Source organism: Rhea americana, unplaced genomic scaffold (assembly GCF_003343005.1).
Source record: "Rhea americana isolate MKP2758 unplaced genomic scaffold, rheAme1 scaffold_17, whole genome shotgun sequence".
Lineage (NCBI taxonomy): Eukaryota > Metazoa > Chordata > Aves > Rheiformes > Rheidae > Rhea > Rhea americana.
In genome coordinates this window covers 4,857,807-4,884,727 of record NW_028185816.1, presented here as the reverse complement: position 1 = coordinate 4,884,727, position 26,921 = coordinate 4,857,807, and the positions used below count along the sequence as shown (strand labels likewise).

At 35.7% G+C, this 26,921-nt stretch overlaps 1 protein-coding gene across 2 annotated transcripts in view; it reads left to right on the top strand.

Moving 5' to 3' along the window:
- Positions 1 to 26,921, top strand: part of LUZP2 (leucine zipper protein 2) — a 182,012-nt gene that overhangs the window by 143,649 nt on the left and 11,442 nt on the right. For both annotated transcript variants that reach the window (XM_085300808.1, XM_085300807.1), the window contains exon 10: positions 26,639 to 26,725. In XM_085300808.1, the coding sequence (XP_085156934.1) occupies positions 26,639 to 26,725 (87 nt within the window). The remainder of the gene's footprint in view (positions 1 to 26,638; positions 26,726 to 26,921) is intronic.

Here is a 26,921-nt window from a genome sequence, read left to right as displayed (position 1 = left end):
CTGATTGACTTGTTCTTCTGCCCATTCTGGTCCTCAGGGATCTAATGCAGTTAGAAACAACTTTCAGAACAGCATCTTGCTCAAGGCAAACCAGGCTATCTCTGATCCTGTTTTTCAAGATACTGCAGGCAGGGCTTAGGAGCAGGTCAGGGATCAAGCATAGTGTTAGTAAAGACAAAGAACACCTGCCTTCCACTTTTGCTTTGGAGTCTTTGCTTTGGAGATTTCCTTTGACTCTGTAACTCACTTTTTCCATCTCTAAAATGGACAATTTTATATTCAAGTTGTACTGAAATAATTTATAATATTTTTCTATGTGTTTATACTGTTAGAAATAATTTTTTGCTTTGGGKTTTTTTTTTTCCATGAGTCACACAGATCTTCAACTTGTAAAGTTTCTGACTAAAATGTTAAAATGATACAGAGCTTGATAAGAAGTGCTTTGTCATTAAAAAATTTTAATAAAATCAAGAATCGTAGTGATTAACAACTATCCTGGTAATTTCTAGCTACAGGATTGTATTTTGCTCTTGAATTTGACTGTATAGATCTGGAACAAACTTGTGATTTCAAATAAAAATGAAAGCTTTATGAAAGGATAACTGAAGAACAAATTAATGTGCCCCTTAAATTCCAATAGCCTTAAAACACTTTCTTGAAATGTAATTAGGAATTACTTAGTCATTGCTACTGGTAATCAATTTGTAGTTTCTATATAGCAGCTATTAATATGCAGTGTCATTACAATCATTACAAAAAAAAGTGAATCTTTCTGTATGTAATTAATATTGAAATGTAGCTTGAGTAAACAGAATATAATTATGGAAAGTGCAAATTTGTTAGGAATCTGGATCTCACCTCGCTAGTCTTGCAATAAGGATTGTAGGTTCCTTGATAACTATTATATAGTAAGAAGCTTTCCTTTCCAAATATTGTCACCTCCAGAAACAAAGCAGTGTATTATTTAATTAAATTGCAAGGTAATATTACATCAGCGCTCATTTAAATTAAGGTCACACACTCCGTGTTCTGCAGGAGAATGGACTCTTCCTTTGGGTCCTGCAGACTGAGCTGTACCCAGAGACCATAGCAGCACATTTTTCCTTATTAATGTGACTTGTAGAATTGTCCGTTCTGTTTTTATCATCCCTCTTTTCAGACTGGAAATGTTTGTGCCTCTGTCATGAAAACATAGGCGTGCTCAAAGATCAGGTCTCACAAGCTGCTGTGCCTGGCTTTAATGTGCAGTACAGGGTCAAAGGGTCTGACGCGTTTGATCTCTCCTTGGCTTTGCAGATATTACTGCGGTGCAACAAAGGGACTACAGAGCATTTGAGCYGCTGGGTCTAAGATTAGCATTAGACGTCTGATATTTTGACTGAAAAACAAGATACTCTTCCATCTTTTTCAATATCATATAAATCTTGTATTTAATATTCCCTGCTACAGTCTTTTAAGAATCAGCAATTAGTCTGCTGTGTCCAAATGCCTGAGTAAGTGATACTACCTCTCTAATAGGCACAGCTTACGTTTCTCTGCACTTGGCACATGCCATGAAAATGCCTCAGAAAATAACCGTTTGCAGCCCTGCTCGTCCACACACTGACACCTCATTATTGTAAATCTGTGCATTATCTGTGATTATAAAACAACTGAAATCTGCTACTGGGAAATAGGTTGTCAGGGAATCATAGTCGTTCCAGAATTATAGTCTGTTATAGTATACCCTCTACATCTGACCTGTATTATGGAAGTTTGGTTTTTTTTTAATGACATCTCTTCTTATGTATCTGTTCCTGGGTTTGCCTTCCTCTTACCCAGCTAGCTCCAACTATGCATGTGTAGCTTTTTCTTTTTGTTAGATTTGCATGAATGTTTGCGTGAACATAGTAGACTCTGTTATTTTTAGGTATATGTAATATGATCAACTAAATGTGGTTTTGTAGGTGAAAATGGGAACTTTTGATGAGCAATGCTTATGTACCTTTCCCTGTCTGATAAGCAGCAGTTTAACCTTTAGGAAAGAAACAATACTTTGCCTGATCAGTGTCCTACCTCTGCCCAGCCTCAAAATGCTTTCTAAAAAGTCAAATTTATTTTAAAGTTATAATTAAAGAGTACATTGTACAGTGCATCTTTATCACCTGATGGCAATCATGCCTGGGATTGGGATAGAATCTTGTTAAAAAGTGCAAATAAGTAGATCATATATTTGTATTCATAGCTGGTAACTATAATATCTAAGGTTCTTTTAGCATCTTCCCTCATAGTGTTTGTTAGAGATGATATTGAAAACAAAAACACGGTGTAGAAAGGTTAATTAGGCAAGAAAATTGCCAAATTTCTTGTGAAGGTTCATCTGAAAACTTAATTTGCTGTTGATGTATTTCGGTCTTTCTGGAGACGGTGATTTAAAGAAACATAAATCAGAATAAAACTGCTGTTGATGTGGATAGCTCTGGGATTTGGAGTAGTGGTTAGTAACAGGAAATTTTTACATTTAAGCCATAGAAAGAGTTCCCTAAAAGTGATAAAAAGCAGTTACAATCTGGGGTATGTGTTGTGGCATACATTAAACGAGTTGTTAATCTTTACATTTTAAAAGAATGTAAACTATGGAATTTACCATTTGAAATTGGCACTAATATGTCAGACCAAACCCATTTTACTATGAGCACTCATCCTAATTCTGATGTAAGTGGCAAAAGCATTTACCATTATGAATGAATTTAAGGCTCTGTGCTTATGAGTGCAGTGACACTTAATACGCAGAGGAAGCCAAGCATAATCAGAAGGTTGGTCATTAATCCTGAGCTGTGTGGTCTTTAACTTTCTAGGATGTTGGCAATTAAATTAATATATTTTCTTTTGTACTGTAATATAGCAGCAGGTGACCATTCCATATTCTATTGGTGGAAAATATTTCTAAATTAGCATAGAGATGGCAGATCTGGCTTTTGTAGCCATTTTCTTTCTTCATTCCCATTCTGGAGGGCATGAAGAAAGAAAAGGAAATGATGGGAAGAACGAGGACTAAAACTGTGCTCTCCTACAGAACCTCCAGATGGATTTCTAAGGATTCAGAACTTTGCAGGCATTTAAGTACTTCAAGAATATTTCTAACTGATGAGAATTGTAGCTTTTACTCGAATACATGCATTGGGATATGTAGGCCAGTGTACGTTGTGAATCAGAGTACTGGAACTGACTTCCTTTGAGGCATTTCCTGCTCTAACTGTATCTTGATGTAACAAAAAAATCTGTGAAGTTATAGGTCTCTTCTAATTATATGTGGAATGTTTTCTGCCTGCATTTGTTCTAATGCATTTTTTTAATTGAAGTTAACGTTATACTTGGAACACAATTTTATAATGGTAGGTGTCATTCAAACATCTTTGACTGTGCAGTGTAAATATACCTATGTCCCCAAAGCAACAAAATGAGCTTCAGTAACATTCTGGAAAACTAATGGCAAGCTGAACCACAAGTTAAACACAGAAAAAGCCTCTGCGTCCAGCAGCAAAGAGGAACATACAAATAATGGGGAATGCCATGACTGGGATATCARAATAATAGTGGTTTGTTTGCTCTGCAGTGTTTTTTCCAGATGCAAAAACACTGTTGCATATGTTCCCCAGGTGAATTCTTTCATTATAAATTCCCAGTGTTTTTTGTGCATTTGATGAAGTGCCGTATTTGTCTTGGAAATACCCAAGAGTTTCGGACTGGTAAGAAGAAAGTAGCAACCCCTTCCCTGTTGTAGATAGCTTGAAAGAACGACTACCTAGGGACACCACAGCAGTGTCCTAGTCTCAATGTAGAAATGACAGAYTGGTTAAGAATGAGAACTATCCTTGACCGTAACACCTATACGTACTATTATAGACTGAAAGCGGAGTAAGTGTTGCAGTATTGCATGCGTTTTTAAAGCCTTTAAAGATCTCAAGAAAATACAAGGATAAAAATTTACTTTAATTATCTTCTAGAAGAGTTGCCTTTCCTTGTATCRACAGCTGCAGGGAGCTCTTGTTTCTGCCTCAAATATGGTGAATATTGTGGATTCCCGCATACACTGGGTGTAAAAATCCAGAAAAGATAAAGTACTGTAGGCCATGCTCCTTTGATCTGAAAAATAAGCATTCTATTAATTYCCCTGTTAGAATGATGTAGGGGAACTTTATAGTATGTTAAGCTTAAAAAATGTTCTTAAAGGGGAAGGAAGGATGACAGTTTTCTCACTTTCTGGTCAGAGAAGCAACTTTGTTAAAGGGCCTGTTTCAAAAAGGGCGTAAAATGTAAGAGATCTGAAACAATGAATGGTGGATTTTAAATAAAAAATGAAGCCTACTTTCTTTGCTGTGGTGCTTAATGAAAATTCTATGTAACCTTGGGGGGAAGAGGGGAGAAAGCATGGAGCAAAGCTATTCTTTCATTTAAGTGAACTCTAGGATATTAAAGACTAATGCAGATGTCATATGGAGTGTGTTCAARTTTCATTGGAAATTGACTGTATGCTCACAGCTGAGGCAAAAAATTTAGTGTGTAGCCTCATGACCTTGTTAGAGAAGCAGCTTGAAACTAAAGTCACGAAATAACATACCTGTGGTCAGCTATAAGTAAGCAGTAAGAATGTCCAGGGCAGTGCACTGATTTGTGCTCTCTTAGAACGGTATCGAAGCCTCGGAAAGGCTGCCTCTGGCGCACCTTTGTGCTCTTCCACTTCTGGTTCCTCCAACTTTGCTTCAGCTAGTTAATGAGATATCAATGACACCTGCCATTTCAGTGACCTGCAGTTCATTGCATTCAGCACTGGGATGGGGAAACYGTAATTAGAAAAAGACAATTACTAAATGCAGAGTCAGCCACGTTTGGTAATATGTGATAATGACATACAATCATATAACCCTTTCTTAACACATAAACGTGATGAGGATAAAATAGCATTGAAAAATGACACTATGCATTGTTTTACAAGGTAATTTCAAAGAAAGTAAGGAATATGTGTATCCATCTACTTGCCATGGAAAATTCAGGTACTAATAGTATGTGTAAGGTTAATGTAGTAAGAAAATTGTTTTTAAAAATAAAAAATGTGTAATTTAATTGCAGGAGCATGGCTAGCATAACCTATCTCTTCATGGAAGTCTCTCCTCTTTGGCTTTTTGTGTCTCTCTGTAGGCTTACAGATTTAATCTCATTACAATCAAATAGATGCCAGCTATAGTCTTGTATTATTTTYCCTGTAATGAATCATCATTGAATGATTCATACCAGAATGACAACTCCTCCTTGTATCCCTTGTTTCATTGTATGAATCTACTTCAGTATGAGTGTGTTTATCCTATTTTCTCAGAAAACTTCTACACGTCTAGTCCTTGTTCTTCAGTGACTAATTTTTAATAGACTTTTATTATGTACTGGAAACCGTTTAACACCACAGATTAAATTGAAAGGTGAAGCTGTTTGATTTTATTGCTCACTTTAAAGAAGTCTTCATTAATAGCACATTATCTTGATAGTAAATTAGTGCTAGAGGTTTTTTCCAACTGAGTATAATCAAGGGAAATGGGGGGGAAAAGGCCCCTGAAATCTCTTATTTAGCCCATATTGTAAGCCATTATCGTTCTCGTTCAAGCTGTCATGGCACGATCTTCATAATTGCCTTCACTTTGTAGATTACCTGTTTGACCTCACTCTTTGACACAGTGCAAATAGCCAAATGTTCCATCATAATTTATACTGAGTAAAAATACTATCTAAGTAGGAATTACTGGTATTACCCCAGGGTTCCCAGGACTCTAAAATTAGTAAYGGGCTAATGGGATGAGGAAGGAACTGGTAACCACTTATTACCACTCTTTCTGGCTGATTTGCCTTTGCAYGAAGGACTCCAGAGAATATCCTGTTTTTAATTAATATCTTTACTTACTGCATGTTTCGGTAAAGTCTTGCTCAATCTAGTACRTAATTTGTCATAAAAATACTGTGAATTACTGTTTGATAATGGTGGAATAGTGATGTGACCAGATTAAATTTAAATTTCTATAGAGATGTTAAATAACTTCAAAACAGGCCCTTAGGTATAGCTAATAGATTTGCTAATGGGCCCAGGGATTAACAAAGAGTTTATAGCTGTCCATCTTCCCAAGTTCTGCTTGAGTCTGAAAACAGCTCCCAGTGCTAGAACAGCTTAGGCTTTGCTGTTTTGGACAAATTTTCTTTTCTCTTTGTGAAAAGGTAGAAAGAAAATGGTATCTCCTAACTTATATTTCAAATGTTATTATTTTAGATGTGTTTCCCCTCCCCTACTCATGTCTTATAGCAAGTAATGATCTTTTTCAACAATTTTTCTTTTCTGGTGGTAGCTCAGATGATTGGGGATATGCACAGTATTTCTCATTTTTGTTGCATTTAGCAGAAAGATGATAACACAGTTTTATCTTACAACTTTCCTAACTGACATCTTTGTTACATGATCTATCTATCTATATATATATATATATAAAAAAAATGTATATGTAGGCTGCTATTGTAATGCTCCATTTTTTGATGAGAAAAATGGAAAAGAAAGTGTATACGCCTGTGCAGTTGCACATTAGTGAACAAATTTTAAGATTTATTAGAATTAATTTTTTTCGAACAATATGTTAGGTGTAAAAGAATCTATAAAATGTGCAGATGAGGTAATTGATCATTTTAAGTGGCTTACCAGCTTGAATGTMATTGTGAGAGTACTTCCAAAAGAATTCAGCTACTCAAGGATGCATTAATGATAATTATTAATGTCCTGACCCTATATATAATATGTATTATTAATCCACTGTTACAAAGTTGTACATGGTATATTTGTATGGGGACAATTGGGAAACATTAGGAATGCATTTAAGTTTTAAAGTTCATTGCTTTGAGCAAAGAATGATTTGGAAAATACAAAGAAATATCATCAACTAACTCTTGACTGACTCTTGAGAACAAAGCACTTTGACCATAAAAAAGAATTAAGTAGCATCGAATTTTATATTACGTTGAATCATCGGGCATAAGAAAAGCAGAATGTGCCAAACACAAGGGATTCAATTGCAATTTAGTTTTGACCAATTGAAGAAATCACCTGCTGGCCTAACGCTGAAGTCATATCATATCTCCCAGAGTTATGAAACTGCTTCTCATTTTATATTTATTGTTTTACAAATCTAAAATGTTATATTATTTTCAATAGGAAGATAACACAGTCTGAGTGAATGTCCTCTCATATATTGAARAAGAGGACATTCAATTAAAACAAACAAAAACCCTTAGCATCAAGCCACAATTTATTCAAATATTAAAAGGTTAAATGGRTGATACTCAATTTGAATAGGTGAAGTGAATTTGATGACAAATGGAGGTGGAAAATAAATGCATATTTAATATTTTCTATTATTATTTTGAGAAAGTTTGTGCATTATTTATGGAGTCATATTGTCTAATATCTTTAAAATATAATAGTCTTGGTCTCTGATGTAACTGTAGCCATGTATTGACAGAGATTTCTTTATGAGAAGGGCTTAAAAACTAAGAGAGTTGGATGCTAGAGTGTATGAACTTTGGAAAAGGCTACCTCTTCTTACCTTTTTTTTCCCACTCAACAAGAAACCCTCTTTTAGGGCATAATCAGGGAAAAAGTCAGGGAAAAGGAAAAGCATTTCTCTTGGTGACCTCATTATTTCTGAAACTTCGCTTATGCTTCAGCAGATTTCCAATTTCACTGAAACTCTTCCTGGTGTCTCTAATTCTTCTGGGGCTTGGACCTCTGTGGCCTTACCTTCCTTCAAATACAAGTGCTCGTCTCTGTGACTGTAACTTCTGTAGCTGCTTATGTGCATTCAGAAGGGCCGTTATTACCTATAAAGTGTACCCTGACACTGTGTTATTTCTGCTCTGAAATGTAAGAAATGTTATATAACATTTGTTATCCCACAACTAACGGCTTTTTCCTGTGCAAAGGCTGTGGAAAACCAAGACTGTCATTGGAATAATGTGTTTATTCAGTTGTTTCAGTTTCCTAGGTATTATTAAGTCAAAAAAAAAATCTTAAACATACACTTACCTAAGTATCTTAAAGCTATGTGAAAGAAAGTTTTGATGTTTTTCGCCTTTACAATGAAGGATAGATTATTTCTAAACTTCAAGCATCACAGAAAAGCAGAAGAAACATGTAAAGGCAGTCAGGGCGGTTTTAGCCGATGAGCTGAGAGAGCCTAAACAGTCTTCACTTCCCTGCTGCCATCCTTCCTCAGAAGCAGCAAGCAGRTGATGTTTTGCAAGGCAGCAAGCCTTTTCCGTCCAATCTGACACGGATCTGCCCATCTTGTTGGCCTGTTGCTGTCAGGTTTGACTTCAGACTTGCAGACTTCTGAGTAAGAAGTCAACATAATTGCTTTTCTAGTGTGGAGAATAACTACCTGGAATAGCTTTTGGTGATATTTTCTGAAGGTAGAACAAAGAAAAGTACTTTTTGTAGAGGTTTATTTATGTTTGTGTGTATTGCCTAACTACATTAATTAAATTGATMTGTTGTTCTGAGGCAAGATTGATTGGAAATAGAGGCTGGGACCACTCTTTAAGTGAAGTAATGAGTACTTAGCAGACAATGTCAGGTGGTGAACAGTGCCTGCAAGTGCAAGAACAACACCAAAATGATGACTTTTCTCTGGACTGGTTTGTAATTGTAAGAGACTACTGAACTAGATTTCTTTTGTCTAGTAAAACAAATTGAAATAAGAGTTGTTGAACTAAGGGTTGCCAAAGATTGGTCAAATTTTTAGAAAGAAAGGGAATCACATTAAAATCAGCGCTTTCTTTGGAAGAATAATTTTATAAAATTATATTTCACGTGATGTGTGGCAGCAGTTAAAGTCATGCAGTCAATGGCGGGAGTCTGGTAAGGATATACTGTAAGGATACAGAAAGGAGAATAAAGATTTTCAATAACAACTGCAGTAATACTATTAAAGGTAGAGATTTTTCTCAAACTGGTGAAAACCACAGAAACTTTCCACCAAAAAAAAATATATTTTTTTAATACAAAACTCAACAGTTGTCAAAACTAAACGTGTGGGGGGGGGGCATATATCTATATATGTTTATTTGTATCCTTAAATATCTACCCATCTCCCTAGCTATCCTTGAATTTTGCATACTACAAAATATTTAGATATTGCAACTTGCCTGATCTGTAAGAATACAGACATTAAAGTTCAGTAATCATTATAGGAATGGAAATTGCAGGTTTAGATCTAAATTATACATGTAATTATTATTTATAGATATACCTCTATTGGCAAATATTTCTTTAATGATGCTGACTATATTTGTGATGATCCAACAAAAACTTTTGTTTTTTAACACTTAATTAATTCAATTTTCTTTTCTTCATATTTTAGCTACAGAAACATTTCTAGTAAACATCTAGAGCTACTGCTGCMCAAATGAGTATCATAAAAAGCTTGAAATCCGTGTCAAGTCAGCTAGTTGCATTCTGACAATAGACATAAGTGCTCATGACTAGCTAGGCCACTTGAAAGCTATACTTCTACCTATCACCACTCTGTAATACCATATGGGAGTAATATATTGACATCAGGGAAATTTGATAGTTTACACTATGAATTTATTATATTGTGATAAATTTTAAGGACTAAAAAACCTTGGAGATGGATAGTCTCACCTAGCATAATATTGACCACATTTTTTTCCATAAATAATTTAATATGTAGCTTGAGAATTTTATTCCACTAGTTTTCCAGTTCTTTATAGACCTATAAACTCTTTAACTTAATGCTTTTATCCATACCCTCAATACCAGAAATTCAGCAAAAACGCAGGTGTTAAACACCTAATTCAGACTCCCTCCAATCTTTCAATGTTGTCATCTGATGAAATTTCTTAAGGGAAGGTTCTACCTGTCCATACRTGGACATTCATTGAAAGAAAAAAACAAGTAACTCTCCCTCTCCTTCTACAGACTGTAGTTCAGCTCGATAGAACCACAGCCACTGCTTGTTCTCTTGTTTTCCTTGAGTGCATTTTGATATTCGGGTATTAGATGGAAGAGCTGAACAGTTAAAATCTAGACCAGGATAGTAAATTTCATTAGTCATAGTTTAGCATCTGACGTACTGTATCATAGTTCCTGAGTACTCCTGGAAGCTGTCAGCTTCTTAGAGCAAAATGCCTCCTGAGGACCTAGGACTTTGCTGTCCAGCTCATTACTATTTATTATTTAAATTGAACTAATGTGAATTAAACTCTTTCCAAACACGTGGAAAGATGTATTTTGTACTTCTAAAAACATGTAGCAAAATGTCCTCAGCTGTCAAGCCCTTTTCTGTCTTCAAGTTTATGTTGTAGTTACAGTAATAARCAGTAACCCTAGCTGTCTTTAATTTAGCTCTCCTGACTATCCAGAGCTCTCCAGCTCCAGCCCTAGCAGATGGGAAAGATGGCAGATACAGCCAAAGAAGCAAGGAAAACCAGCGCTATAGCTGTTTTAAAGCTACCTCTGTCCAGCCACGGCAACATACAGCTCGGTCGATGCTGCTCTCCCAGGTCTGCTGGCAGGTTCTGCAGCCTGTGCTGCAGTGAAGACACTGCTATGATTATGTGTACCTTTTTTTTTTTGAATTGTGTGGCTCCTCTTTCTTAAAGTATTTTTTTCCTACTGTGTTCAGGAGCTTTAGTCACAATCTGATGTGCTCAGACTTTATTTATTTAAGGAATATTTCAGAGTTTCTTCAGTAGCTGGTTGCTTGATTCTCAACAAAACTGTAGATAAATTTTTCTGATATCAGCAGACCTGTGAGGGGCAAATGGCCTTATTTTCCAGGAACAGATGATAAGCTCTGCTTGCAAGGACAAATAACAGCTCACAGACGATAAAGAGATGAATTCGTTTTAGAAAGGAAAGCTTTCTTGTACTTAAATTAAAAAAGCACAATAAAAAGTTCAATAAGCTTCTAAAATAGATACTCTGCAATAGAAGCACATATGTATCAAGTAGACCCAGGAATGGCTCTGCAAACAATAACAGTTATACCGTCTTGTTCCTCTATTTAGTCTGCTATATTTGCCATTTCCTTATCTTTATTACTTTTTTTCTGATATTTTCCATGTTGTTGCTGCTGCTTCTGCTTTCTTTAAAGAAATCAGAACAAAATATATCCACAAAGTATATCCACAAGCTCTACACACACCCCCTACACATAATTTCTCTCAAACTCTGTAGAGTACTTAAAGGATTTTTGCTAAGACCTTTGTATCCTTTCTTCTGTTGTACTTTGAGGTTACTTAAAGTGAATGAGGTATGGGCTCATTTAATTATTTTAACCTTCTATTTATCTTCTTCTCTCATGTTTTGTAGCTCCTGAAATGAATTCCCAGAGAATTTACCATACTCCCCACCTCATCACTGTTATTAAAACATGAATATTTCTAATTTTTAAATATATATATTTCCACTTCAATTACTTTTTGAAAATACTTCTACCATAAAGGAATATCTGTAATTAAAATATCCACCAYAGGTTAAACTGAAACTATCCTGGTTTTGAATTGCAACTACTACTTTTGTATTGCAAGACCATCATCTTGGTCCAGAGTAAAGATTTTCTGTTCGTTGAATTTCTTGAATCTATCACGTCAAGTACCATTAGAATTAAAACATCAATATTTATACTTTTTTTATATAGAGATAATATCAAGTACCATTAGAATTAAAACATCAATATTTATACTTTTTTATATATAGATAATATGTTTACTTACAGTGATTACTGTATTTTCTCCTTTCTGACAAATCGTGTCTTTCGTTAACCTTTGCATGTTAAGAATCTATTCTCCTATGCTTATATGAATATCAGTGATYCACGTTATGAGACAAATTTATCCCATTGTCATAAACAAACTGCATAAGTATATAGCAAAGGCTGTTGGTCAGATCTTGTCTAGGAGAAAAGGTGAATAAGGGGAAAATTTAGGGGGTCRGTATTAATAATTTTCATGCGGTGAAACAGTTTCAGTCGCTGAATGGTAGAGATGCCAACTCTGAGTCAAAGCTTCATTAGCTGCTCACTGAACACAAAAGAGCAACAAAATATATGTGCAAATAAGATTGAGATTGTTCAAATAGGAAATTGTTCAAATTAGTACTAAATAAGCTGAAAAGAAGCTATATTTATTTATGCCAAAGATGTCTATTGCAACGAATCAATGATAAAAACATACGGATTATATTTCACATGCCTCATCCCGAATTCCAAGCTTTACTGTAATCTTGGATTACTGTGAAAAGCCTGAGCAGATCACAGATGGATGGGTGAGTCCAAAAATTACGTAGAAATGTGAAGTGAAATAATTTTGATAACACTCCCAGCATATTAAAATTGGATGAAAGAGGAGGAAAACCTCTTAGTCTTTAGGTTCAAGGATGTCTTTGAAATCAGATGACTAAGAAAAGTGCAAAATTCATAGAGGAGCTAATATGAAAACTTAGAACTATTTGTGAATTATTTTGCTTATGACACCGTCGGTACGTGGGTATGAAATACCTCCTCAGTTGAGAAACATGAATAGACTACGGAGGAAATGCTTCAGCAGTGTAAGGCAGCACAGCTTACTAAGCTGACAACTTGGTCTAAATTATTACTGATCCAGAGTGGATATATGGCACTTTTTTTATGACAACTTTTTCTTGTGTGTCGTGTGTCCTTGCTTCTGTCATATATTGTTTTTAAGAGAGGGACAATAACCAATTGCAGCCCCCCTCCTCTTTACTTACAAGGCAGGAAAATAAAAATGAAAGGTAGTTCTTGCTCTCTTATATTTAGCAGTGTTATTCTGTCAAAGCTGTATTCRTGGAGAAATAGTGAAGAAGATGCTTAGAACAACTTCTGTGTGTTTCGTGTGCATTCTCAGTGCTGTTTCCTTAATCAGGGCCCTGCAGATTGCCCTGGAAACCCTTTAGGTTAAACCAGGAGTTTCACACACAGGGCTTTGGTCTGCTGTGCATCCATATACATCTACAGTCTGTAGATGTGCATTTGTATACATCTGTATACGTATACGTCTGCTTGCCCTAAAAAGTGTAGTTAAAATCCACCATGCCTGTTCTTAAGCTTTGCAGATATTTTTCTTCACTCGCAAGTTTTCCTTTGGAAGAAGGGTGTATATGAATGTTTATGTTTTTTAGAAGTTCAAGTCCTGATCTTGTTGTTCATTATTTGCTGAGTAAATGTATTAAAATTGATTGCAACCCTTGAGACCTTTTTTTTTTTTTTTCTTTTGAGGAGACAATTTACTACTTTTCACACTGTTGTATTCCAAAGCCCTTTGAAACAAGAGGTACTCCTGAAATGGTTTACACAGAAAAAAGAAACAGCCTGTCAGCATTTGGAAACATCTTATATGCAATCAAAACTATAGGTGTTTCTACTATATTACGTATTATAGGACCTTTCTAACATGTCATTTCTTTATTTTTAAAATACAGTAAGCCTTCTGGTTGCTTTAGAATAGCTGGAATTGATAACATGATAATATTTTACAAAAACATAGTCCAAATTCTCAGCTGATTTACATCAATATTACATCAATATAATGCTGATTCATATGAATATTCCTCTCTCAAAGTGGCTGGTTATTTCTGAATTAATATCAGTGACCTGAGGCAGAAAATTTCATACTTCTAGCTCTCAAATATTTGACTGAGAAATARTGAAAAAATTGTAAGGTTTCTGAGACTGCTTAGCTAAAGATGTAAGTACTGAAKAAGTTACTCTTGACTTGTCTATAACTAAAAGGACTTTTATAACTGCTGCTGTTTCGTATTTCGAGTTTTTAAAAGAAGATAAACATCTTAGTATATCCTACACTCAGCAATGTTTGCAGAGTTAGGGCAACTGTTTTCAGTTGTTTGTTTATTTTATGTTAGTGTACTACTAAGAAAAATACCAGAAAGGCTTACATGATAATACAGCGATTATAGAATACCTTATGAATTAATTATTTACGTGTTGGCATCATCCACCGTTTAGAAAATTACAGAGGTACATGGGTTAGAGCCTAAGCTCAGTTGTGGAGATGATAACCTCGAAAGAGCTAAGTGCCTCCCATTCAATTTCCCATTGTGAAGCTGAAACTGTGATTGGGACTATCATGAAGCTTAGCATAGCTGTAGTTCCAAAATGTTAGACACTGGGAGAAAAAAAATACATATTTTGCTGGTTCCCTCATTCATCTTCCTTCATGCTTCTGTCAGGATGTGACAGTGCAGTGGCCTAGATAATTTCAAAGGCACAAAGGAAAGCTTCATGTCCAACTCCCACTGCAAATCAAATGGGAGAAAAATGCTCCTGTGTATGTTTCCTGTGAGAGTGAAAATGCAACATCTCAAATATGTGATTTCATGATGAGACTAGTCTCAATAGAGTTGCATAAAATGTCTCAATAAGAATTCAGTGCTAAAAATAGCAGAGGCACATCTTTATTTGAACTACAGTAGAAAATAAAGTTACTGACTTACATAGAAATTCCGCTTAAAAGGCAGTAAGGTGATTACATAAATATCAAAAGCAATTACATTTAGTCAAGGTGCCATTGTGCCCAGATATTTACAGCGCATGCAGCGTGTTATATCGCACAAGCTGATCCGAGATCTCCAGGCAAGCAAGTCTAAAATACTATTAGGAAGACATCTAAAAATGCAGCTTATCTCTAGATATATCACTTATAGATTAAAATGTATATATTATTTATTGAAGAAGAATTTTTTTTTCCAGGTGAACTTTAATAGATTACTGGGGGCTCAAGAGAAATAAGGAATACTGATGTGGCGTAGATACCTTAATACATAACACAAATGGTAGTCTGGGGTCGCTCTGCTGTGCGGTACAGCGCTGTACAACCGGTGCTCTGTCGTTGACTATTTTCTTGCAGTAATTATTGCAGTTGGRTCTGTTTACTTTTCAAAATAATGCATTTCCAAAGCTCTAATACTTCTATGCAAAATGTAAACTATACAGTTGACTTGCCATCCTGATCTATATGKCTTCCCTTCTTCATGTTTTAGATGTTTCTCAAGTCTCAGTAACTGTATGCGCTTGATACTGCACAGGCCTAAAAGAATACTTGCGCTCGTTTGGAGATGCAATTATTTCTCTGTTCTATCCCAATATTCTTAATTTTGATTGACTCTTACTCATTTACAGTCCTTGTGYCAAGTAAGCCATGTAAGATACAGTGTTCTATTCCTATTAGTTCCGCTGATTACATGACCCTGTGGTTTGCCATGCTGTACATCAGTTTGCCCATCTGTAAAATCTAGTGAAAAACACTGCAGGAGAGCTGTTTTTAGCATGCTGACTGGTATCAGGACCTCAGGTGGACCTTTTTTCCTGTTTCAAATAGGTAACAATTTTTGATGGAATAAGCAGGAATTAAAAATGGAGGTATAAGATGGAGACAGCTCTGTGTGGGTACCTCTATTTGCTCTTATTATTTTCCATGTCATGAAGACAYATTATCATATTTCCAAAGTATTCTCTATCTGTTCTTTGTCGCTTATCATTTGTTTCTAATACCGATTTCATTTTTTATATTACGATGGTTGCCTTTCTCATATGCATTCTTTAATATTTTTTTTAATGAGCAGCACTATCTAGCTGATGAATTTTCAGCTACTCGAAGGCTCTGATTTGCATCAGAGTCAGGCAAGCCAGCGCTCTGTATCTCCCTTTCTTTCTCCTCCCCACCCCACCTCTTTCCCCTTCTTTACGTAAATTGTAAGTAGTCTAAAGATGGTGATACAGTTACTATGTCACAGTGTCAACTCGCCTTCTCAGGATGACTGTCTTGAAGGTGCACTGGGACAAACTCTTAAAATCTGTTATTTATACTTAGAAAGATCTTCTGGAAATGAAGTCTGTGCAATATGTTGCTAGACAGTCACAGAAGACCCTGAAAGTCATGCTGCAGTTTGCCCTTTCTTGGGCTTCAAAAAGATACCTAAAAACAAAATTTGAAGGACTTTTTTGTTTGATAATATAAGATAGCAAAACATGACAGACCTAATCTTACGTTTAAAAAATTATTAGAAAAAATTTGAGTTACGGGGCTTTAGATTAGGCCTGTAGCATGAGATCACGTTTCACAGAATTGATTCTTTGAAAAATTACAGGCTATGGAAAGAAGATACAGGTTTTATGGTGTGTGGTTATGTAATCATTTCTCAAGTTGCCCCTTACAGACCAAGTTTTATCTTTATAAAATTCTTTTGCTTGACTTAGAGAAGCAACAAAGTAAAAGTTTATAATTGAAATACAATTGATTAATGATACAGATATCAGGAGTCTAATAGTAAATTCCTTGACAGTACAATAAATCAACAAAGTCCCCCCATGCTGTATAATAAATCCAGTAATATTTATAGGCAAAAATTTGTAGCACTTTCAGATAATAAATGTAATTCTTTCCTTGGCCACCTTAAAGATTATTCTACTTTTCCTTTTAAATAAGTAATATTGTTTTGGGTGTATTGGGTGCACTGAAGTGCAATGGAAGCAGTTTAACAACGATATTTTCAGAYGGTTAAATAGCTCAACAGCATATAAACACTTGCCTGATACCAGTAGAGGTTTTAGGATCCATTCCTCCTGAGCGACTTATGCAAAGCCTGCCTGCAGACTTGAGCAGTGCACTGTAGGATGAATTATAAAATTATCTGCAGTGTAACTTTGCAGCAACCCAGGGACCTCACTGTAGTGCTATGAAATCTGAACTCAGGTACTGAAATGCTGTAACGCTGCGCGTTTTCCTTGAAATCCATGACAGAACAGAAAACTAATCCAAGGGCAATCTCAGTCTAGACAGGTCGTCGCGGGAGTCCTCGGCTGTTGCTGCGAGGCCCCGCTCCGCTTCCGCCGGAGCAGCTCCGCGGCCCCAGGCGTTCGCAGGACCGAGCCCCGGAGGTGCGGTGCAGAGGTGCAGAGCTGCTCCAGCAGCTTTCCCGCGGCGGTCGGCTCTCCCCCAAACGCACAGCGTGCGTGCAGCTTGCTGGAGGAGGGCTAGCCTTCAGAAAACGCCTGTGTCGTTAGCCTGGTTGACTTCCAAGAAGMCAAACTGTGCAGCAATAAAACGTGKCTCWCTCTCTCCTATAAAAGGCAGGATTAACAAAAGCTCGGCCTGCGGATGGAGTAGAGCAGATCTGATGGGACGTGTTACTTTTTCTAACTGGGTTATRTGAACCATAATTTAGTATTTGTTCTTTAAGGGACAAACTTTCATTTATTGAATTACACTCATGAAATAGGAGATGTGTTTTTCAAAAACGTTTTTTTTTCCTCTTTATGTATCAGCCAAATGATGAAAATGAGACAGAAGCTCTAGGCAGCTGTTGGAACACCTACCCAGTTGCAGACAAAATCTCAGTAGATAATTAGGCAAAGCAATTATTTTACCATTTCCACTGGCATCTCACACAGAATGCAGCGTCACTTGCTGTGRATGATAATGATGAAATCTTGTATTGCTTTTTACTGATAAGATCTGCATTCCTATGGGTTCATTTTATAGATTCTTACATATACATGAGTTTTAGCCTCATATTTATAATAGCATAAGTGATTGAAGATTGCTACATGAGTAACAGGTTTGGGTATTTTTAAGCAAAGGAAAAACTGAATACCTGTTTTGGTTTGGCAGATTGAGGAAGAAGTCCTTTAAATTCACTTTGCAATTATGTCCTCTACTGAAATGGAGCAAAGAAACAATAAGCTAAGTTACCACAGATAATAAATGAGAAATTATGTAGAATCTTCATGCTCAACATTGCATCTTTCATTGAATTAGCATAAAATTACTGGGCACAGGTGTTTTTGTAATTGGGACTCATATGGAAAATTTACAGTGCTCAGTGACCCTCAGAGTTGAATAGCTGGGTTTTCTGGTGTTATTGTGATACAGTGCCATTTCAAGGAATGTCAGAATACCATCTGTCCTCAAATTTCAAATAGTTTTTCTTACATTACATTTCCTCATGTATTTAGCTGCAATTTTTATTCTGTTATGTTCAAAAGACTTCAGCTGTCTTTTTTTTTTTTATTAGGAATCCTTCTCGTGACTGCATAAATTGTAAACCACCAAAAGTCTATGGCAATAGAACAACTGTCTTGTACACAGAATGCGCCTCAATATCTTCAACAATTAAATACTAACAAATTTCAGATTAAAGCAGGTGCATTCTCTTATCGCAGGAAGCAAGCTACACTTTAAATGAAATTATTCTTTTTCTTTGGCTTATATTCATAAATAGATACCCTGCAAAAAAAGTACAAGTGAAGAAAAATCTGGCAGCCAAAATGAACTTATAGAGCAAATTTAGCTGCTTAGAATGTACCCATATTGGAATTTTGCTGAGTTATTCTTAGATCTTTTATACTTCTAATGGAGTGATTGAGGATTTCATTTTCCCTGGCAGGCCAGAGCGTTAAAAAAAAAAAAAAAAAAAAATGAGGGGGGGGGAAGGAAAAAAAAAAAAAAAAAAAAAAAAAAAAAAAATGAGGGGGGGGGAAGGAAAGAAAGAAAGAAAGAAAAGAAAAAAACCCACTGCATGATTAGTTCTAGACTTCATGCTATTCTTCAGCTAGTTGTGATTCTCCCTATTTATGTGAAAGAAGTAAAATTGTCTAAGGAAGGAAGTTGTTAGGATCGGCAAATTTTTGGGGTGCAGCTGGTGTATCCCAATCTCAGAGATTTTGAGATAGTAGCAGGTATAAACTGTGACTTGCCATTTTTTTCAAAGTTAAAATATCTGTAGTGTTTTGTCTACCTTTCTAATTTTTTTACATAGAGGTTTCTAGTAGAAGACTGAAGAAAATGCGAGAGTATGGAATTACCTGAGTAAACCAATAGAGTCTAAAAAAGTTGTTAATCAAATAATTTGAGAGTCGACCATTGAGTGATTTTTCAGTGTTTATACAAATTTAAAAAGTATCTGTGGCAATCCTATTATTCCATTCTCTTTGAAGAAGGAAGTAGAATTGTCATTCCTTTGTTCGTTGAATTTTAATAATAGTGCATCGTTTCTATTTAGAGCACTCAACAGCCTGGGCACTATATAAATTTACTTTGGAAGATGCTGTATTAGCTGCTCTAGGCATTCAGCAACATTAGAATTGAACAAGTGATTCACAGTGAATAATTTCTATCATACCCTCATGCACGTACATATTCACATAAATATATCTAAATATATATATATATTCGTTAGGTATATTAAGTGTCTATTTTATACTTTATATTTTATATATGCACATATGTAGGGGGTATATATATACATAAATATTTCTATGTATATTCAACGCTGTTTAGATTCCTTTATGATGGTCATTATCAGTTAAAATAGAATTTGGATTGTGACCATTTAGCCAAGTTAAGTTCCAAAACTATCTCGTATTCAGGGTTCTCTTTAGCACTTAATTTCCCTGAACAGCCTTCCTAACAKCTGGCTCCAATAATTTCAGAGTTTTTCATTGTCTCAGATGTTTTATGCAACATATGCATGTTTGCTGTATGACAAGGTGATTTTTGTTGTYCTTAGCTTAATAGACTTTATTACTTAAGGATTTCACAAGGTCAGTGCTAGGAACAGTATTTCTAAATTTGATTTTCTGCTAACTTGGGTATTTAGCTCCTTTTCTTGTTTAATCTTACTTGTCTAGGGGGAGAGATTGTTTGTTTTCGCTTAATCTTCTCARATAAAAAATGAGTCCCATTTTACAGTTAAGTATACATAAATACATCATTTTGACTTTGTGTTGAAAACTGAGGTACTGTAAAACATCACATAGCCCTTATTAATCCCGAAAAAGCTGATTGCATACATTCTCATGAGGGGCTTTTTTTTTCTGACTGCATAGAGATATAATTAAGAAACTGTAGTTGTTACAAGGAAGTCAGACAACTGAAAATGTTGAGCTAAGGTTCTGCTAGAAAATACCTATTTAAAATTATCTGAAATGTGTATAGCTCTCAAAAATCAGCTATATGGCTAAGAAAAAATAACAGAATTTAGAGTGCTGTGTTGAACAGATGGAGCTTTTTTTGCTTAGGCGTAGCTCTAGGTGTTTTGAGAGTTACTTAAAATAGGCAACTTGTGCAAATTTAGATGCCCTAGAATAGCTCTCCTGCTACTTTTTTAAAAGGATACTGCTCTCCCATAGGTCCTCTCATATTTACCAGTCCCTTACAGTGGTTTGAGAGACATTTGGGTGTCAACATAAATACTAGATGCTGGCGAGTAGGTAAAGGAGTTTCACCCCCTAAGCCTATGCTGTAAATGTAAATACATTTTGTATATTCTCAGAGGAAGATCATCTAACCTCCCTTTTCTCTTATTCAAAAATCRGAGTAGTCTTTATTGTTATTTTCGCCTTCTGTACGTCTCTCGTATTTTCAGCGTTAAGAAACGTTGCGAGTTCGCTCTGCGCARCATTGAGCTCGCCTAGAGAGGTGCTTAGCTCTGCCCTCCGACAGGTCTGCCTGGTCTCTGGCGTTCGGGGAGACGCTCCTGGCTCTCACCGGGAAAGGATATCCCACTTAGAGACTGGTTCTCCCGTTTTTAGGTGGTTAGTAACTGGTTTTGCCTGGGGGATGCGTTTTAACTGGGAGAATGGTGTAGTGGGAAGTCCTGCGGGCAGTGTTGGAAAGGTGTCTCCCCTGGCTCTTGATAATGAGACTTTTTCTGAATATGTTTTTTCTTCTACAGTAGTGTTTTTAGAGAGAAAAAGACCTAGAATAATTAACAAAGAAAAGCTAAAAAACAGTAACGTTCCATTTTATGCCATTGGGAGGTAGGTACATGTGTGAAGGGAAAACTGTGCACTCATGGTAATGTTATGAAAAGGTGTTTTGAAAGATTAGACCCAGATTTGCATGGAAGGAGATCTCGTTTTACAYTCTAAATTATACTTTTAAGGATTTGTAATGAAAAATATTAAGGAGAAAGGACGATTCAGGAAATTAATGTCTAAATATGATGTCTATCRTCCCCGAAATAATCTATCTGAAAGTACAGATCATTTCTCTCTGGGTGTGTTCAGCCATTGGAAAGTTGATGGTTGCTTATCATTAAGGTTTATCTCAGAGGAGTTCCATTACAACCAACACAAATGTATGTGCTAGATGAAGAAAATAAAATAAATGTGGTCATTTAGTATCTAAGTTAAAGATGTCATAACATTTTTCAGTTTTAATGGGAGTGAAGTTTATAGATTTTTTTTTAGAAGAATGAACAAGCTGATTGCGTAATGTATACCAATAAGCTGCTATTTTCCATTGCAAAGGTGTTTTAATACAGTGCAAATGGAAAAATCCAGGGGGAATTTGTTTGCTTAAGAAAGAGTATGTAGGGGCTTAAAGATTTGATACATAATATTATTTTTAGTCCTTTAAAATGTCATGTCCTATATAAATGTAATTTAACTTTCGAGATGTGAATTAAATAAACATAAAAACTAAGCTATGTCCTTCCCACTCTTTATTGAATAATATTGGCTAAGCAATAGATAAAATCTAATTACATTTCCTATGCGTGCACGCGCGYGCACACACACACACAGAGGCTGTCACAGTCACATATACATGGTGACTGTATTCACAGTGGTTTATCAATACTAGAATTGGACTTTTCAATTATTTCTGTGTGCAGATTAAACTATGGAATAGTTTTAAGTCATATAAAGCACTGTGATACCATGGCTTGGTTTATACTATATGTAGGTGTTCATACTGTGGTTTCTGAATTTTGGTATTTATATACCAAATAAATACTTGATATTTATTTTGAAGTATTTAATAGRCATTCAATTATTTTAAAACATCTAAAGTTTTTAAGGCTAGGTTAGAAGTCAAAAGTCAATCATCCAGTCCAGAAAATTGTGAATTTGTGGAATTGCAAATAATGCTATTAAGAAAAGGTGGGAGGAAGGGGAGGAAGAGATGATAGAGTAGATTCCTTTTTCTTTAGCCACATGGACTGGATGCATGAAGCATCATGTGGCACTTGCGTGTGTGGTATGCAGACAAAGTCCTGGGTTTCCAGGAGCAGTCAGACAGAACTGATTTTGGAAAGGAGGTGTTTCTGGCTCCTCCACTCTGCACCTTGCCCAGAAAGGCTTTGACAACTTCWTCCACCTGCTACATACAAAACTGCTCTAGTTATTTCACAGCAAGTGCTACAAATCCCTGAGCAATTTTGAAATTCCTAGATATGGCAATGATCCATTTCCATCCCAAAGGAATAAGACCTCTCCCAGAAGAATATATCTTTCTTGAGTGTGCAARGAGCTCTGCAAAGCAGGGATAACTTGGACTGTGGCTTTTTCCTATTTGTAGTCCTTTGAGAGACCATCTGCCTTTTCAGTAACCTCACAGGAGGGAGGTAAAGAAAAACACCCCCCGCCTCCACTTGCCAGATGGATGCCACGAAGTACATCCAGACACTGAGCAGGCACACTGACAGGCTATCAAGTCATTGCTGTAGGTAATTTTTACATGATTGTAGACTGGGCCAGTGAARCCTTCAATAGCAGAAAGAAATGTTTCTGGGTCAGCTCCAATAATTTAAGCTAAAGTTTATCAAAATCATCTTGGTTTTCATACAACTGATGATGATGATGATGATTATTTTTAGGTATCATGTAGTTACTTACACTCTGCCAGAAGTTGCGTAGTTTGCTTGCTTACATTCAAAATGCAGTGCAATCTTATTAGATCTATATGARTATCGTTGATTTAAGTATTTGTCTTAATATGGAAATTAAATATTGCTAGAAACCCTCAACACAGAAAAGAGAAATCTGTGATGGTGTAAGTGGCAGAAAATAAATGTGATGATGGAACCCATATTTGTGTTGGCAAGTCATCTGCCATCAGTCCTGTCAACAGTACTCTGGCATCTCACATAAGATGACTAGAGAGTTGTGCAGTCATGCCAAAAAGCCATGTGAGAAGAAGAAAGATCTGATAAGATTATCTCTAAGATAGGAAAGAATTGAACTACATATCAAAGTCAAAAGAGATTACAGAAGATGGAATTCAGTTGATCCAACTATATAATCATCYTCAGCAGTGACAGGAGAATATTACAGTAACAATGCATGTTTTGACAAGAAAATTTCTAAGATATTTGCAATGAAAACAATATATAAAGTATAAGCAAAGAGGATTTTAAAGACATGAAGTGGAATTGGGCTRTGTGTCATTTATTCAAATACAGACTTTGGAAGAGAACTCAAAGAAATAATGAGTTTGGCTTGCTTTTCTGTCATAAGCATGCTGGAATTTTTGCTGCAAGCAGTGCACGCACAAATGGATTTTAGTTTCATCAGCAAGCATATATGTTAAATGGATTGTAAACAATTCTGCTTATTTCAAGTGTCTGAAATGCAAAGCTTGGTTTTTAGTCAAGCTTGAAAGACCTCACCAGGAAATCACTGTAATTTCCAAATTATTTCAAAGGAAGAAAGAAAGGGTTGCTGATTCTTGGAAAAAAAAGTCAGATTTGAAATCCTGTATTGAAAAGCTTTGAGAACASTTCAGAAAGTTTTAAGCAAATTGGAAAGGAACTCAGAAATTKTTTCCAAATTCCAAACAGAATACTCACTGGCAATTTTTATTAGGTAAACTGTCAATCTACTAAATAGGCTTCATTCAGAAAATGAATTCATTTCATTGCAGACAATGAACTGATAYTCATTTTTTATGAGGAGAGATTATTTTTAATAGCAGAGAAAATCTTCTTTGCAAAGCCTAACTCAAAGACTTCCACATCATCAGCTGGTAGAAAGACATTTAAAAATATTTTTTTTAATGTTGATTTTTTTGTGTGTGTGAAAGAAGTCAGTTTTAGTGACAAAAATATGTTAGATTAAAAGTACCTATATAAGATGCAAGAGATTTCTCAACGTAAGGGCAGAACTCAAACCTTCGGGAATGAGCCCCGGTCCAGTAAGGACTCTTCTTGCCCTTCCTTCTTTCCTCTCGTCCTTCCTTCTTTCTGCCTTGCTGGTTCTGGGGACTTCTTTGGACCCTGCAAGAATATGATGTAATTTTAATCTGAAACTCGAGACCTGCAGATAAATGAGAGTTTAGGGTAATGTCATGAGAAATAAATGGAGGTGATGGTTGTGGAGTAGCTCAGGTTCTGCACTGTGTCAGTTGGACACTGAGTGAAGCAGACCTGTCTCTGACACCTGCAGGGCTTGGCCAGCACCTAAGCCCTGCAGCCGTGACTAGCTGGTTTTGGAGGACTGTTGCAGAGGCTGATTCTATCGGTTAAGGCAATTACAGGAAAACTGAGGCACCTAGAAAAATGTCACATTTTGTTTTGGTGCTAAATGAAGAGGAAGATTTCTAATATAAAATATTGCATTTGAATATTTTGAATATTAGAAAGAATGAGAGTAGAAAAGTTTTCCTATTTTCCATTTTTCTAGAAATAGGAAATGCTGTAGGACTTCCACTCATGAAGAAACTACCCTGGGAAAGTGTTACCTTAATGTTAGCCTTAYCAAAATATCTAGGACATCTCTTCATTGAGTAAAAATCTGCACAATAAATTGAGAGTTGTGGTATCCATACTGTATGTATAATTTGTCAGTGTACATTCTTGAGCAGAAAACAAATTTTGGAACTAGCGGCAAATACAGAGACATTTATTTTCCTCTGGATGCAGGACTGAGTTAATAAGGGTTCAAGCTGGTTGGCCTTCCTGGTTTCCCATGAGGATTCATGTAATCAGGAAATCAAGTGAATTYATCATTCATTGCATATATGATGCATATTACTCAATGGGAATAAGAAATAGAAATTTAAGTTTGCAAAACTGTAGAATTGTTCCCACAGTCCAAATAGGCAAATCAGGTAATACAGCTTAAAGGTCATGTATGAAATGATGTTTGTTATTCTACAGAATATTTTTTTTCTATCCATCCTTTTAATCTGTTCATGTCCTGGCTGTTTTTTTCTAGTATTGAGTTGCTCTATAAAATTAAAAGTTCCTCACTTAGGAGCTATTAAACAAACAGACTATGTTGTGCACGAGATAAGATGGTTCAGGCTTGCAAAACCGGTGTCTGAAGTTCTAACTCTTCTTTGAAGAGAAATTGTTTTGATTCCTTCCCTGTCTCCCTCCACACTTAAAGTATCAAAATGTCCTGCAGACAGTTTGATGGAAGCCAGATCACTAAGAATAGCTACAAACTTTTCATGATGTGAAATTTGTAATAGCAACAACAAAGGCTCATCAGTACTGTGTCTTTTTGTTAAGAGATTAGCTGGGAATATATTCAAGCAGAGTTTTCTGCAAAGATGAATCATTAATTTTTTTTAAGCAAAAGTATATATTGGAAACATTTAAGAATCTGATTAAATCTCAGATAAATCATTCACGTTCTTTCCATGAATTTCAGTTGACTTTGATTTAGACTTTAAATCTCTTATGAAGGAACAGAGGAAGTTTTGTGTGAGTATGTTATGATCACTGTGAGATGAATACTTTCTGAAGAAATAATTCTGCATAACTAAGAAAAGCAGAGTGGAGATAATGATCATCTCATGACTGTCAAATTATGGTCCATCTAGTGTTCTCTTTATCTTTTCATGTTTCAGCAAAATATGCAGTTGTTACGCCCAAACAATGGTACGCAGATCAGAAAATCCAGTTCATTTCAGTGATACTTTTTAAAGATCTTTGATGCATTTCTTATTTTAAAATAATTCTGTCRTGTTATGTCATACTCTAGTACTTAAGGCTACAGGACTGTGAAAACATCAAAGTAAATTCAGAACTACTGTGGTGTAAATCTGGAGCAAGTTTCATGTAAAGCAAGCAGTGCAGATTCTCTCTGTGCCCCTTTGAATCTTTAAAGTGGCAGGAAATATGGGAAAACATGCCTAAAACATCAGAGAGAGGAAATTCACTGCTTATATAAAGTGATAGCCTTGGTTATAGAAAAACTATCTCATATAGGAGCCCATTTTGGCTTTAGGGAGGTAAGTGAAAGGCGTGAAATAGAACACATTTTGCCAATGCACAGTGACATGGGGTCCCAGCAGGGAGACACTGTAGACAGATGAAATAAGCTAAAGCAGTTCATAAACTGCTTAAATTTGGGGGCTAAATCTGGCCCAGTATTCAGAAGCGCCAGAAAAAGGAGTTCTGACAATTCTTATTTCTCCTTTACCCCTATGCAAATATTTAGACAAAAGCAGATATAATTTAATTTGCATTGCTTTACACTCTTGCTTACTAACGCACAAAATGCAATATACCGTTGAGTCGATTTTGTGTGGTCAATTTTCCAATAAAATAYCTTGATTATTGTTACAAAGGATAGCGTGTATAAATCTAAGTGCTTTAATGAAAAATATATTTAAATAATTCACTTCATAAAACTTACTGAAAAAGCGATGCATAAAGTAACTGTTTGCCATGTCTGACCTCTTGCTTTTGTATTATCTTGACTTTCGAAATGTGACCCGTTTAGAGCTTTTATCTATATTCACTGTGTGTTTCATTTCCTTTTTTATTTCCTGTGCGCAGCCAAATATCTCAGCAGAGAAAGAGAGTCTTCGCATTACCTCAAGAAAGARAGAAAATCATAGCATCCAGGAGTGCGATTCTCAAGATGTAAGTTTAGCCCAATTACAAATCAGGTTTTAGTATAGAGTGCACAAAAATGTTTTAAAGCCTTAGATAATTACCAATATGATTTATTTTTCCTAATCAAGCTGGTACCTATATTTTATAAGCCAACTATATTCTACGTTAAATTGGAGAAGAGCAGATGCTCTTGGCCGTCAATTTATGCAGGTGGGCTTCCTGG